The sequence below is a fragment of the Corvus moneduloides genome, chromosome 5 (assembly GCF_009650955.1).
Source record: "Corvus moneduloides isolate bCorMon1 chromosome 5, bCorMon1.pri, whole genome shotgun sequence".
NCBI classification, from domain to species: domain Eukaryota; kingdom Metazoa; phylum Chordata; class Aves; order Passeriformes; family Corvidae; genus Corvus; species Corvus moneduloides.
The window spans coordinates 53,006,707-53,020,343 of record NC_045480.1 but is presented as its reverse complement, the minus strand read 5'-3'; the positions used below and the strand labels follow the sequence as shown (position 1 = coordinate 53,020,343).

General features: G+C 39.7%; 2 protein-coding genes across 7 annotated transcripts in view; one reads left to right on the top strand and one right to left on the bottom strand.

Moving 5' to 3' along the window:
• SMARCAD1 (SWI/SNF-related, matrix-associated actin-dependent regulator of chromatin, subfamily a, containing DEAD/H box 1) overlaps positions 1–9,424 on the top strand; it is a 41,797-nt gene extending 32,373 nt beyond the window's left edge. For 2 of the 3 annotated variants that reach the window (XM_032108872.1, XM_032108873.1), the window contains 12 exons: positions 1,000–1,059; positions 1,258–1,333; positions 1,774–1,909; positions 2,936–3,073; positions 3,383–3,478; positions 3,908–4,025; positions 4,266–4,387; positions 5,525–5,713; positions 6,552–6,670; positions 7,571–7,753; positions 8,432–8,541; positions 8,853–9,424. In XM_032108872.1, coding sequence (XP_031964763.1) covers positions 1,000–1,059; positions 1,258–1,333; positions 1,774–1,909; positions 2,936–3,073; positions 3,383–3,478; positions 3,908–4,025; positions 4,266–4,387; positions 5,525–5,713; positions 6,552–6,670; positions 7,571–7,753; positions 8,432–8,541; positions 8,853–8,914 — 1,409 coding nt within the window. In that variant the 3' untranslated portion in view covers positions 8,915–9,424. The remainder of the gene's footprint in view (positions 1–999; positions 1,060–1,257; positions 1,334–1,773; positions 1,910–2,935; positions 3,074–3,382; positions 3,479–3,907; positions 4,026–4,265; positions 4,388–5,524; positions 5,714–6,551; positions 6,671–7,570; positions 7,754–8,431; positions 8,542–8,852) is intronic. The other variant, XM_032108871.1, reaches the window with a different exon arrangement.
• A 1,944-nt stretch (positions 9,425–11,368) lies between these two features.
• HPGDS (hematopoietic prostaglandin D synthase) overlaps positions 11,369–13,637 on the bottom strand; it is a 30,549-nt gene continuing 28,280 nt past the window's right edge. For all 4 annotated transcript variants that reach the window (XM_032108895.1, XM_032108894.1, XM_032108892.1 and 1 more), the window contains exons 5-6: positions 12,388–12,486; positions 11,369–11,723 (exon numbers count right to left, since the gene is read on the bottom strand). In XM_032108895.1, coding sequence (XP_031964786.1) covers positions 11,559–11,723; positions 12,388–12,486 — 264 coding nt within the window. In that variant the 3' untranslated portion in view covers positions 11,369–11,558. The remainder of the gene's footprint in view (positions 11,724–12,387; positions 12,487–13,637) is intronic.

The window sequence follows — 13,637 nt, the reverse complement described above, 5'->3', positions numbered from 1 at the left end:
AAGTTGATGAAGTTGAGTAGAAAATGGTTCTTGATGGAGCTAAATTTGGATATTTTTGAATGAAAGGAGAAAGTAACAAGTTGAATTTAGAAAGTAAATGCTGCTTTTAATATAAAATACTTACTTGGGCTTCAGAAATTTCTCTTGACACATCAGAAAAGTTTCCAGTTGTTCAACTTAAGTTTGAAATCTCCATTTTTAGTGTGCTTTCAAACGCCACTGGAGCTCCCTTTTTAAAAACAACTCTTAATAATGCATATATTACATAAAACCTGAGGTGTACTAAGTATGTGAACGAAGGTGCTTTTCCTGAAGTCAGTCTTAGAGTCCGAACTGTAGTGGCTGGTTGCCAATGCCTGGGCAGTGCAGTCTACTGGCAGCTTTCCTGACGCTTTTCTGGAGGCGTCTCCTCAGCCCTGATTTGGGTCCAGCCCATTCCCAAGTGGCATTTAGCAGGGTCTCCCTTCTGCTGCGGTTGGGGGTCAGCAGTTGTGTTGGCTGTCAAGCAGCTTCCCCTTGAGCACAGTAATGTTGCCTGTGGCCACTGTGCTGCTGCGCACCTGGAGCTGCACACCCGGCTTGTCAGGCTCCCCTGCCTGCTCCCAGAGGCACCGTCTCTCCTGATGACATACTTCTGGAGGCAAGTACTGGCAGATGAAGTGATGTGCTTTCTGAGGAATTAACTGTCTAGGGAGGAAATCGAGTTGCAAAGTTAAACATTGTATTTATTTCACAGGTGGTTACAGAGTGTGCAAGACCTGTTTCTTTAGGGGTTTAAAGTGCAAGCTGGTTAAGAGTTAGCAAAAGCCCAGTTGGGGTTGGTTCAGTTTCTTACATATTATCGGTTTTCCAGTTTAAAGACAGAGTGTTTCTTAACCTTCAGGAGAATTTAAAGGGATTTGCATTGAAATCAGATGTTTGGTTTAATGCTGAGGTGTGAAACTTTAAGACATAATAAAGTATAAATGACTTGGGTTTTGTTTTAATGTTGTCTTACAGATAACTGGATAAGAGAAGTTCATCTGTGGTGTCCTGAACTGAATGTCCTTTTTTATTATGGTGAGGAATCCATTTAAGAAATGAATCCAGTAATACAATTGCTTGTGCGGTCAGTCTAAGAAAAGCTGAATTGCTCATGAAAGTGTTGTTTTAAGACAGTTGTTTTAGTACACAGATTTATTGATGAGTGCATCTTTAATTGTTGCATGTATATAAATATATGTAATTTTACTCATTTTATGTTTTGTCCTTCTGAAGGATCCCAAGAAGACAGGAAACATCTCAGGGTGGACATTCATAATAAAGTTGTTGATTTCAATGTGATTGTGACTACGTAAGTACAGTAAAAAAAACTACAGTGTTTTAGTGAGGTCCTGCTGACCTCTAGTGGTACAAGAAACCAGACAGTTCTAGGAGTTGGATTTCAGGTAATAGTTAACTAGGGTTTTATTATTGTGTGAGAGATACTGTGTCATAGGTGTTACAGATATGTGTCTGTCAGCATGTATAGATAATATTACATTGTAATAGGCTTTAGCAGATTTTTAGAAAGTGTTACTGAGAGCATTCGCTCATCAAGTAAACTGTAATCATTTGCCAGTAATAAACTGTGTTATGGTTGGTTACTTCAGTCAAGTAAACCAGGCAGTTTTACTGCCCCTCATGCACTCTCTCCATAACTCTTAACAATATTAGAGAATTTAATTTGATTACAGTAACAGTACATTCATTTTCAGAGAGGGACTAAATGCAAGTGATATTTGTCGCTGACAGGTACAACTCTGCAATCAGCAGCTCAGATGATCGAGGACTGTTCCGCAGGCTGAAGCTTAACTATGCAATTTTTGATGAAGGTCATATGCTCAAGAACATGAGCTCTGTCCGCTACCAGCACCTCATGACAATTAATGTAAGAGGTTTTGGTTCTGCTGGGTTAGAGGGGACAGCTCCTGGGTTTTCTGTTTTGTAGTTACAAGCAGGGGGAAAATAGAATATTAACTGTAAAGTTCATATACATATAATTTTAGAGAAACTGCAGTATGCAAGTGGATTTAAGTGTTGGTGTGGTCTAAGGAGTGGCTCCTGCACTGTGAACTCTTGCAGGGAGATAAGCTCCCAAAGAAATGTAATAAATTTCCTGCAGCATCATTTCAATGATGGTAGTGCTTGAGTTTCAGTGTTCAGCAGATTCCCAGTTATATCCCGTAGTAGTAAAGATTTTAAAGATGCTACTTTTTTTGGTTACTTGTGCTGAACCATTGTAGTATTTCAGGACCTGCTCTAATAGAGCTCTGCGAGAAGAGCTGGCTGGAAAATACTTTATCTTGTGGCTTGCAGCCTGAGTCAGCAGACTCTTGCAAAAGATTTGAGTACAGCTCTTTCTCTGAATATTATGATCTAGCACTGTAGTATTCATACAATAATAATAAACTTAAGATCACTTACTGAAACTTATTTTTCAAAATTTTTCATCAAAAGCATTTTTAAAGAGCTGATCTTTAAGCAATGAAACCTGCTTGTACTTGAAATTCAAAACTTGTGCATAAGTACTGTATGACATTAGAGAACTTGATATGGGTGCAACAACTAACAGTCATTAAGAGGAAGAAAAAAGCCCAAACAACAAAAAAAACCTCAACAACAACAACCAAAACAAAGCCCAGACAGAACAATCGAGAAAAAGCCTAATAGATCCAGGAATGTTTTTTTTAATTATCTTAAATTGGTGCACAGTTACCCACAGTTCTGTAAACAGTTTTGTTCACTTAACAGGGAAATTACTCCATGAGTTCCAAATATATAATCAGTTTAAATAGTTATAATTTAAACTAAGCTTATTTTCTCACTTCTCCATAGCTGTGGTTTTTTTGCCAATAATAGTTTTTAGTCTGTTTGATGAATGTTTCTCGCTGCTCTTTCCACTTTGGACAAACAGGCCAAGAATCGCTTGCTGCTAACAGGGACTCCGGTTCAAAATAATTTGTTGGAATTGATGTCCCTCTTGAACTTTGTCATGCCTCATATGTTCAGCAGTAGCACAAGTGAAATTCGAAGGATGTTCTCCTCAAAAACAGTGAGTATTGTGAATTCTCTTATTGAAAATAACTTCTTTTCTTTTTGCTGGAAGATTGCTGTTGCTGCATAACTTCTGTTTTATTGGTATCTTATGGAAACAGGTAATGTGACTTTGAAAATCTAGAAAATGAAATAATTGAATAAACCATCTAAATTAAAATATCTTGTAACAGGATATCTTGGAATACTAATGGTCAGGTCAAATATGTCTGTTTTGGCTGGGGTTTTCAAGTTAGAGAAATTAAGGTGGTGGTGTTGCAGCTGAAAGCTTAACACTTGAATTAAATTCTTTCAATGTTTTCCTTAGAAGAGTGCTGAAGAACAAAGCATATATGAGAAGGAGAGAATTGCACATGCAAAGCAGATAATAAAACCATTCATCTTGAGAAGAGTAAAAGATGAGGTAACATTTTATCTTTAAAATGATGGGTTTGTGTTATCAAAAAGCCTGATAATATTTGAGACCAATCTTTGAGTATAATATGAGGTGAAATTACTTACTGATCTTAAAAAAACGTTAATGGGTGCTTGCAGACTTCAGTGGTCTGAAGAGGGTAACTCTGATTAGCAGGGGAGTAGATTCCAGGCATTGCATATAATATTATTTCATGCAGTTCTGGGGTGTGCAGACCATATTACTTGGTGGGGAGGTTGATGTATAATCCAAGTCGAGATGGGAGTTGAATTGCTAACCGAGTTAGTGAAGTTGCAAGCAGTGAAAGGAGCTGGGATGAGGAGAATGAACAGAGTGTCTTAACAGCTGTGAGATGGTGCAGAATTACTGATGATTCACAACAGTACAGGTTTTATCTGGTATCTTTTTTTTTGTCAGGTCCTTAAACAACTACCTCCCAAAAAAGATCTCATTGAACTTTGTGCCATGTCTGAGAAACAGGAACAACTGTACTTTGCTCTCTTAAACAAGCTCAAGAAAACTATTAACAGTAATGGTATGTAAGGGCTGCGTTTCCTTTTTGTGGATTTTTTTCATGCTGAGACGTGTTGAATGTGACTACAAAGTCTTTGCTTTGTAGAAATGTCTAATGCTCATACACTGTCTATATCCCTTCTATGAATTTTTCTGAAGTTCAGGTAATAGGTGAATTTTCAAACTGAGTTCTTGCAAATAAAGCTCTGCTGAGAGATAGTTATTTTCAGTAGTAGTACGAAGACTCCTTCTTTGTTTACAGAGAAAAATTCTGATATGGGAAATGCAATGATGCAACTTAGAAAAATGGCCAATCACCCTCTTTTGCATCGTCAGTATTACACGAATGACAAACTCAGGACAATGTCCACACTTATGCTCAAGGTAAGAGGATGAGATTCAGAAGCGATCCTTCATTTCTCAGAATTTCTAATGCAAACTTGTTTCTTTGTTTGTTTGTTTTCTTGTCAGACTTCTGGTGAAAAGTGTGTCTTTGCCAAACTTAATTCATTGTTGCTACTTTTTATTCCTCTTCATCTATCCAGTGCTCTAATCAATCCCTGTATGTATTTAAAGCTGATTTTTGTATCATTAGAACGGAGAGAACAGTTGTGGGTCTGGAGTCATCTCCTTTTCATTAGCTCCCCCTTAGCACCTCTTCCCTCCACCCCAAAATTTAAAGCCAAAGTGTTTATGGAAAAAATCTTAGGTAGGCACTTGAGTTTAGTAGCTTTCTGAGTAGCAAGAAATCTAGATTGTACAGAACTAAAATAGGGAAGGCATAAAAGTATTGATCTGATAAGGATTTTTTTTTTTTTTTTTTTTGTGATTTGTCTGGGGTTAATGCCTGAGGAGCTTGGGGAAAATTGTTGCTTCTTTCTAAAATAAAAAAAAAAAAATCTGTGTGCAGCAGGTGCTCTAAAAAAGTTGGAGCTGGCTTTGAGTAGTCTTCAGCTTTGTTTTAAAATTAAGCCAGACAAGGTTGGGGAGAAGCAAGAAGTGACCCAGTGGTTTATGAAGGATTTTTGTCCCTTTTTGTTACCACTTATACCATCATACTCTCCAGATGTGGCTTTTTTTTCCTCTTTCTTCCAGGCATGGCATCCCTCTACCCACCCTACATCTTGGGCTGGGCTTCCCATGTCTTCTGCCATCTACCCAAAGATTGGACCTCCCTTTTAGGCAATGTGTCTTCAGGGGAAGAGGTCTGATAAAAGGGTAAAAGGTCTTAGGGCTTGATGGGAAGTAGGTAATTGCTATGGAGGTTGAGCATATCCTTCTTAAGTTTTTGGCAGTACAAGTGCTTGTGAAAGCTAAACTGTGAAGTAATTATCCTCTCCTATAAACGTGAAGCTGAGAGTTCATCTTCTGTTGCTTGCGTGAGCCATGCTCTAGCATTTGTCCATGTCTAGGAGTGTTACTTTTTTTTCAGAGATTATGGATGTTACTGTGTGGTGGCTTTGTTTTTAGTTCTCTGGTGAGATTGTGTATTGCATTATTTCCCTTCATTTTTGCTAATAGGAACCCACACATTGTGATGCTAACCCTGACCTTATCTTTGAAGATATGACAGTAATGACAGATTTTGAGCTGCATGTGCTTTGTAAGCAATATTCTCACATCAGTGACTTCACGTTAGACATGGATCAGATCCTGGATTCTGGAAAGTTTAGAGCACTGGAACGCATTCTCTCCGACCTTAAAGAGAAGGTATTGCAGATGGCTGAAGCTTTTTCCTGACTAAAGAGTGGCTCTAAATAACTGGTTAATATCTGCCAGCTCTCTATGCAACCCAGTTGCTTTGCTGTGGAGTATTACAACGTAATTTGCAAAGCAACACTTACAACTTCTAATGTGCAGCCCTGAGTATGCTCATCACTTTAGAGATCGCTGAAATAAACTTTCCCAGTTTTCCAAGTTTCAGAATATTCAGCCCAGGTTAACTACTTTATCAGTATATGGGGATTTGCATCATTTTCACACCTCAGGGACTTGGACCTTCTCTTGGCAATTGAATAAGATTGTATTACGTTAGAATAATGTAAAGGCTAGTGGAAGGGTAAGAAGAGGCCCCATGCTTTAAGTCCTGCCCTGAGATTCAAGCAGGTTTATTTTACAAAAAAACATGTGCTGTAATGTTTCAGAGTATCCTGAATTTGCACATGTGGGTGCTGTGTATCTGATTATTTCAGACAAAACAGGGCTACTCTCTATATTAAATTGAAATATTTCATGTTTTGAATGAAAATAGTTTGATGTTTCTGGATGGAGTAATGGGTCATTTATGCATTTGAAATGTCATTTGCTTGAGTCACGAAGGTACAAAGTAATTAAAATATTAGTGTAATGACAGTGAGTTAATGCAGCAGAAAGACTGGATATGGAATCTTTACTGAAAGTCAATCCGGACTTGATGAATTTCAGCTTAGTCTTTGATTTTGGAAAATGGATTCAGTGAAAGTAAAAATCGGATATTTGCACCGATAAAGAATTTCTGTAGTTGATAGTTGACATGTTTTACATTTTTGCTTTGCTTTGTCTTTTCTAGGGTGACAGAGTTGTGTTGTTTAGCCAGTTCACTATGATGCTGGACATCTTGGAAGTTTTCCTAAAACACTGGCAACACAGATACATTAGGCTGGATGGAAAAACGCAGATTTCTGAGCGGTATGTGACTCTTGCCAAAAATGAGAGAGAGAAAGTGAATGTGTTGGAGAAGGGGAGGTGACTTCAGACCTTTACCTTTGTTTTTCAATGTATAAAAGTCTGTGGCTGCTGGACATTGTCTATGGAAGGCGTTTAATGTTGAATTTCAGATCACCTTAGGAAGAGTAAGGCTGAAAGATGGGGTTTAGATGGTGGGGTTACAGTCTTGGCCATGGAAATCAGCCATCTTCAGCAGTTCCTGATGTGTTTCGTTCGCGTGTCAACATGCCATAATTGCTGTAGCTATTCCTTGCAAGTAGAGTGTATCTCTTTTACAATAGGCAGATAAACCCTTTTGTTTCTCTAGGACAAACCATTCTGCCTGTCTCTGTAGCTGAAAATGTTGCAGTGCTTTTCTTGTGTTTGAGCTATGCTGGTTTCTGTCTCAAGAATTTTTGAAGATTTTTTTGGATGCTTTTTCCTTCATTTCAAAAAACTGTCATTCTTGCTGTGGTGTTACTTCCCATGTAGAGCTGATGTCTGTTCCTGCCTTTGTATGTGCAGTTGGTACAGAAGACAGTCATGAAGTGAAATTAATCCCCCGCCTCCCCATTTGTTTCATGTACTTCAGTCTTCCCTCGTCCTCCAGCTGGCTCTTTTGTGTTCTGTGATCATCAAAAATCTTTTTCTGAGCCTCTTTTCATTCTTTGCTATCCATCTGTCTGTCACTCAGTATGTTTCTCTGCTCACTGCAGAGGACTGTTGGTACCCTTTTTCCTGCTGCATAACATCTGGACTTGGAGCTGCTGTGCAGTGCCTCTGTCCTCTCTTCCAAAAGATCATCCCAACTTCTGTGTTCAGCTCTGGAGCCAGTGTGGTATTTTTTCCAAGGCCTGATTCATGGTGTCTTATGTTCTGCAGGATACATCTGATAGATGAGTTCAATACAGATATGGGTATATTTGTATTCCTTCTGTCAACCAAAGCTGGTGGCTTGGGCATTAATCTGACCTCGGCCAATGTTGTTATCCTTCATGACATTGACTGCAACCCTTACAACGATAAGCAAGCAGAAGACCGGTGCCACCGAGTAGGTCAGACACGGTAAGACTTCTTTTAATTATAATGCTTGGGTTTTCTTGGAGGCAAGCTCTCAAAGGAGACTAAAAGGACAGTATTTATGGTTGAAAATTTTAAGCAGAGACTTGTGTAAACCAGCTCTGGGTTGTGTGGGAGCTAGGAACTGTAATTGTCTTAGTCCATGTTGCTGCCAGAACAAACCTTTATTTACACTCTCCTCCTTTTTCTAGTTCACTACAACTCTCAAATTCTCTATAATTCTCAAATTTCTGGTGCTGGGAACTATTCCATGGTAGATCTGAAGTCTTTGGGACTGCCTGGCCAAGCTGTTTGTTCTCTTCAGGAGACTTCTAAGCTTTTAAGTGCCACCCTATCATAAGGAGTGAAACCATAGAATGTGTTTAATTTCAACTGTATTCAACTCTAACATGGAATTAGGGGGAATTTGACTTGTTTATATTAACAGAGATTTTTGTGCCTGTCAGACATTTGCAGTGGCCGGGAGTGCAGGAGAAAACATGTTTTCTGGCAATACAGAGCACAGTTATTCCAGAGAAAAACCTAGATGCTCTTTGTATTGCCCTCTCATTCATTTCCTTATCCTTGCTTTAAACCCCAGCCAGCTGAGCAAAGACATAACATCCTTCCCTTTTGCACTAGTCTGAACTATAAAATGATTTTTTCCGATTTTGTGGTTTTCAGAGAAGTACAAGTCATAAAGCTCATCAGTAAGGGGACTATTGAAGAAACCATGCTCAAAATCAGCCAACAGAAATTGAAGTTAGAGCAAGATATGACTGCAGCAGAATCAGGTAGGTGTCTTGCACATAATGATGTCCACTTAAGTAAATTAAAGCTGCTGCAAGATGTTGCTCTGAAAAAAAGGAGATTCTTGATGCAGACAAGCCTTTTGTTTTTTGGGGTCTTTTTATGTTAAACTAGAAAGATGTATTTTTGCTGATTATTCTTTGATTTGACAGGAAGTGCCCTCTGAGTCTGACCCAGAAATCAGTGACCAAGTCCTACAAGCAGAGGATTTTTTTTACAGTTTGGGGGACTTAGGCTTTTATCTGTTTATGTGAAATATTTTAAGCTGTACTAATGCTTGTTTTTTATTCCTCAGGAGAAGAAGGAACCATTCCAGCAGATATAGCCACACTATTAAAAGCTTCAATGGGTCTCTAAAATGTAAATATGTTGTGAACTTCAAGGAAGAAAGGTGACAATGTACCCCAAGGACTCTTACATTACTGTTGACCAGGAGTTTTATGAACGTTTATAACTTTTTGTAGTTTCTTTATTGTATTGCTCATGATATTGAAAATTTTTAACACCAATAGCATTCTTTTGATGCTTAAAAGCATAAATGGCCCAAATGTGCCAACATCAGATGCTGAATAAAGCTTTTACAGATCACTTTTAAAAATGGGGACCTAAGTAGTAATTGTTTTAACAAATCTGCTACTGCTTAAGACTTGTCAGTATTTTTGTAATTATTTCTACCTCCAAATATATATATATATATATAAATATATATATATAAACTGTCTGTTTCACTGGATTCCGCGTGTAGATTTTTTTATATGTGCCTTATTTGACAATGCTTGAGTCTGTTTCTGCTTGTTTTGGTTCATTTGATGTTCCGTACTGGTTTTGTATCAACTTGTTCAAATAAAATTCCATAGATTGACAAAATGTTTTCATGGTTATGGTGATTTGGGTCAGGTGAGGGGATGGTAATGTGCATGTTACAAATCAAATAGGCAGCTTTCAAGCCAGCTGGAGTGTTCCAATTGATCTGACTCGGCTTTGTCAATATTAGTAGTTAATTACCAGTGTGTCATTATACTCTAATTACAGTGGTTTGAGGACATTGATTGTAAAAACAGAACTCCTGCCAAATGGTTTGGTCAAGTCTATTGGTGTTTTGGTAAACTGTACATGATTTCTGCAAATTCAAAATGGATGGGAAATTAAAGCTTTTCTAAAACTTGTTTTCCAAGTGTGGACTAGACTGCTTGGCTTTTCCTAGAAGTATTCTGTGGCTGTGCTGTCTGTTCCAAAACGCACATCTGTAATAAGGTGAGGCTATACTGTACTGTTTGAGAAGGGATATGGGTAAGAATCAGTTTGTCTGCCATGCTTCTTTAATTCCACTGGTTCTGCTGGACTAAATAGAGGGATTTAACGGAGAACCACAGGTGTTTAATGCTACAGCTAATTAGATTGTGTGTATCTGTTAAGTGTGACGCTAACCCAACTCTTACGCCATTGTATCTGCATGTCCTCACCTGCTTCGTTCAAATGTGGGTTGAAACAAGATCCCTGCCCTTCAGGGTGGGTTGTGTGGTGGTGTGGATGTGTATGGGATCAGTTAATGTAGTTTGGTGGAGCAGTGGTTACTCCTCAAACAATCACATCTGTAGACCCCTGGGGTCAATGTCTGTCTTTAGGTGCTGTGAAGCTCATGAGTGTTTTGGCATTTTTTCCTTGTAACTGTTTCTGCCCTTTTTAGCTGGGGCTCTCAAGGGATCCCAGAGTCACCATCCTTGGAGATAACCAAAAACTAACTGGATGCAGTCTAGGCAGCTGGGTCTAGGTAGGTGGCGTTGTGTGAGCATGGACTTGGACTAGATGACCTCCAGAGGTCCCTTCAGCTTTCCTATGGTTCTGTTTTTCTGGTTGGGAAAGATGTACAGAAGGGAAAAAACACAAAGCCACTCTCTCTGCAGTCAGTTGCTGAAGAAGAGAAGAGTGTGGGAGCTAAAGAAGGAAAAATGTGTGAAGAGCCAGAACAAAGCGTGCAAGGAGTTGCAAAGCAGGTGAAGATTGGAATGAGTAAAGGTTGGTGCTTTCTGTTCTGACAGTACCTGACTTGTCTCTCGCAGGCGTTGTTTGGTGTCACTCATGATTCAATGAAATAATACCAAAGGTAGGAGGGAAAAGCAAGTGTGAAGGGAACTACTTTCCCAGCAGTGGCCATTTCCAGCCCAGAGTGTTCCCAAGTTTGTTGTGGTTTATCTGCTTACACCACACAGCAGAGACCTCTCACAGGCACTTGTCTCCCCTTGAGTTTCTGTAAACCACTTGCCTCGACAAGCCATCCACATTGCCAGGATTTCCACCTGCCTTCTCTCTGGTCCTGGAAGAACAAACCCTTCATTTGTCCTGAACCTGGTTGCCACCACCAGCCCCCAGTTTGTGTCTCCTGCTTACTGGCAGAGATACTGAGCTGTTGAATGTTTTTGCAGCTGGTGCATTTATGGAGAACTGGTGCTGGTGTGGGCACCAGCTTTGTGCAACTGCTTTTTGGGTTGTTCTGGAAGTTTCTGTTTGGGTTTCTTTCAGGGGCACAGCATCAACCTCAAGCTTCTCAAGCACTTTTTTCAGGCCCTTGAATTTTATTGACTAAGTGGGTCATTTTTTTTTTCTTTATTTTTTTTGCTTAGTGTCCCACACGTTTGCCCTCTCTATTTAACTTGCTTTCCTCCAGATTGAAAGACTGAAATAGGCAAAATGTTGAGATTGCACCTCTTCAGGAAGATTTGTTCACCTTTTCTCCCTTTGAGAGTGCACAAAATATTAATCGGTTTGATCAATCATTGTGTTAGTAGAGGGGGAATGTGATTGAAACCACACTTCTGTGAATCAATATTTATTACTCAACTAAATCAGTATTTTAGATTCTCTTGAAGTGAATACAAGTGGTAGATTTTGATTTGATACAGCATAGCCATCTGAAATTAATATAAATGATTCTGAAGTTAATAACTTAGGATGTTTGTCATATTGAAAACTGAACATGCATTTGTTTTTCTGAACAACTGGTCTACATTACACTCTTTGGCCTTTTCTGAATCCAGGCTGCAATAGCCGGAAGTGCTTGCACTCTCTCCCTGAGAGCCAAAAGCCTGGGGTATTTGTCTGCCAGGTCAGGTTTACAGGACAGAAGTGTCGTACTGCACACATCCCAGTAGAAATCAGCCCATGTTACCTAGTGGAAATAGGAGAAAAAGCAGTAAATTTTAGTTGGTAATCTCAAAAGCCAGGACTACTAATATTCTCTAAAAAACTGTGAATTTATCTGTTTTGTTTAACTTGTCATCTTGGGTATTTTTTTTAAGCCTGTTACTACAGAGCTAATTGTTAGGTTGCAATGCAAGGCCTGACTTCAGTAAATATTGGTTAAAATAAAGCCCTTGGTACAAATATTAATTGTATTACAATATTAGTCTTTACTGCTGAAACTGTGCTGCAGAAAAGTGCTTAAAACAGTTTGGGGTAAAAAAGGGTACTATGTTTTTATAGAAGTTTTTTCATGTTGCCTTATAAGTCAGTGATGACAAGCAGAGTTCTGTGTAGTCATGAATTTGTGTTCACAAGTTCAAAGGCATTTAAAATGTTTTGTGTCAACATACTTTTGAACTGCTTTAGAAAATGCAGATCCTAGTCCTGGTTTGCCTCACTTCTAATATTGTGGAAAACAATTTCCACTTTGCAGTTGAGTGACCAATTGTGTATTGGTAAGAGCAAAAGAGTTAAATGTGAGGGGAGAGTTGCTTCATGGCCTGACATGAAACCCAGAAATTCACCAATAGTCAATTACTTTATTTTTCTGGCAACCTGATTGGAATGGGAGAAACAAGAATTATACTTACAGAATTCCCTACCAGCCACTTTTTATCCCCTAAGAAGGCATCCAAATCTTTCAGTAGCTCAGGTGCTTTGTTGGTGAGAATATCATCAAATGCTTTTTTCTGGGGGAAGAAACAAACACAGAAATTCTCACCAATGTGTAAGCAGTCAGCAAAATTGAATTTTTGGGGTTTTCTCATTTAAGAATGTCATGGGTTAGCAAGCATAGTCTCGGAAGTGATATTCTGCAAAGGTGTGCTTACAGCTCCTCTATGACCTGACAGAACCCATCAGCTGGCCAGTTTGAATATGGACAATTTTTTAAGCCACTTAAAGTAGTGACCACCTCTGTGATCCACACTTAAGAACAGACACACCCCCCTACATCTCTCTCTCGTTTCGGTGCTGGGACAGGTGGCTGCGGGCCCCGTGCGGGGGCCGGGCCACGGCCATCTTGGAGTCCATGGACCTGTTCCAGCTGTGGAACCCCCCCCCCCCTCCCCCATAGCAGGGCTGTGGGCAGCCGGAGCAGCTCAGCTCCCCCCCCTCTTCCAGTGCCAAGGCCAAGATTTCAGCTGAAGCTGCCCTGCTGTCTGGCAGAGGTCATGTAACCAACAGCCATAAGCCACATTCCAGCTGCAAGGCCTAGGTGAGATTAACCCTATTAGTGGTGTGAAGAGCTGAAAACCTGAGGGAAGAGAAAGAGGAGATGCTTAAAGCTGAAATTCTGTTGTGAAGCTATGCTATATCAGAGTATCCCGTTGTAATTTCATGAAGGCATGAGGGGTGGAGCGTTCAACTTGTGAACAAAAGCACCTGCGCTGAGATAGGCAGATGCTGACGCAGCTGTAATTTCATGAGAAGTTTGGACAGGGAGAGATGGAAGCGATGAGGACTTTTGCTCCAAATGGGAAAGGAGAAAACCTCAGTTCCTAGAGATGCTCCCAGAGATAGTCCTAGAGATGAAGATGAGGAAGACCTTTGCTCCAAGGGAAGGAGAAGGGCTTCTGTTCTTAAAGATGAAATGCTCCTAGAGATGGGTGAAGAGAACTTTTGTTCCTGAATGGCTCGACCTTAAATTTATACCCCAGTAATTCAAGAGTGGGCCCTCGAAAGCAGTTGTGGGAAAAGCTGCAAGTCGGGGAAGGGACTCACATGCGAGCAGAGAACCAACCCGGGCGGCTGGCTCGTTGTGATAATGTTTTCATAGCACGAGCAAGAAGAGGCTTCTCTTTCTAAATAGACTGAGCAAGGTTATTATGGAAGTGGTAAA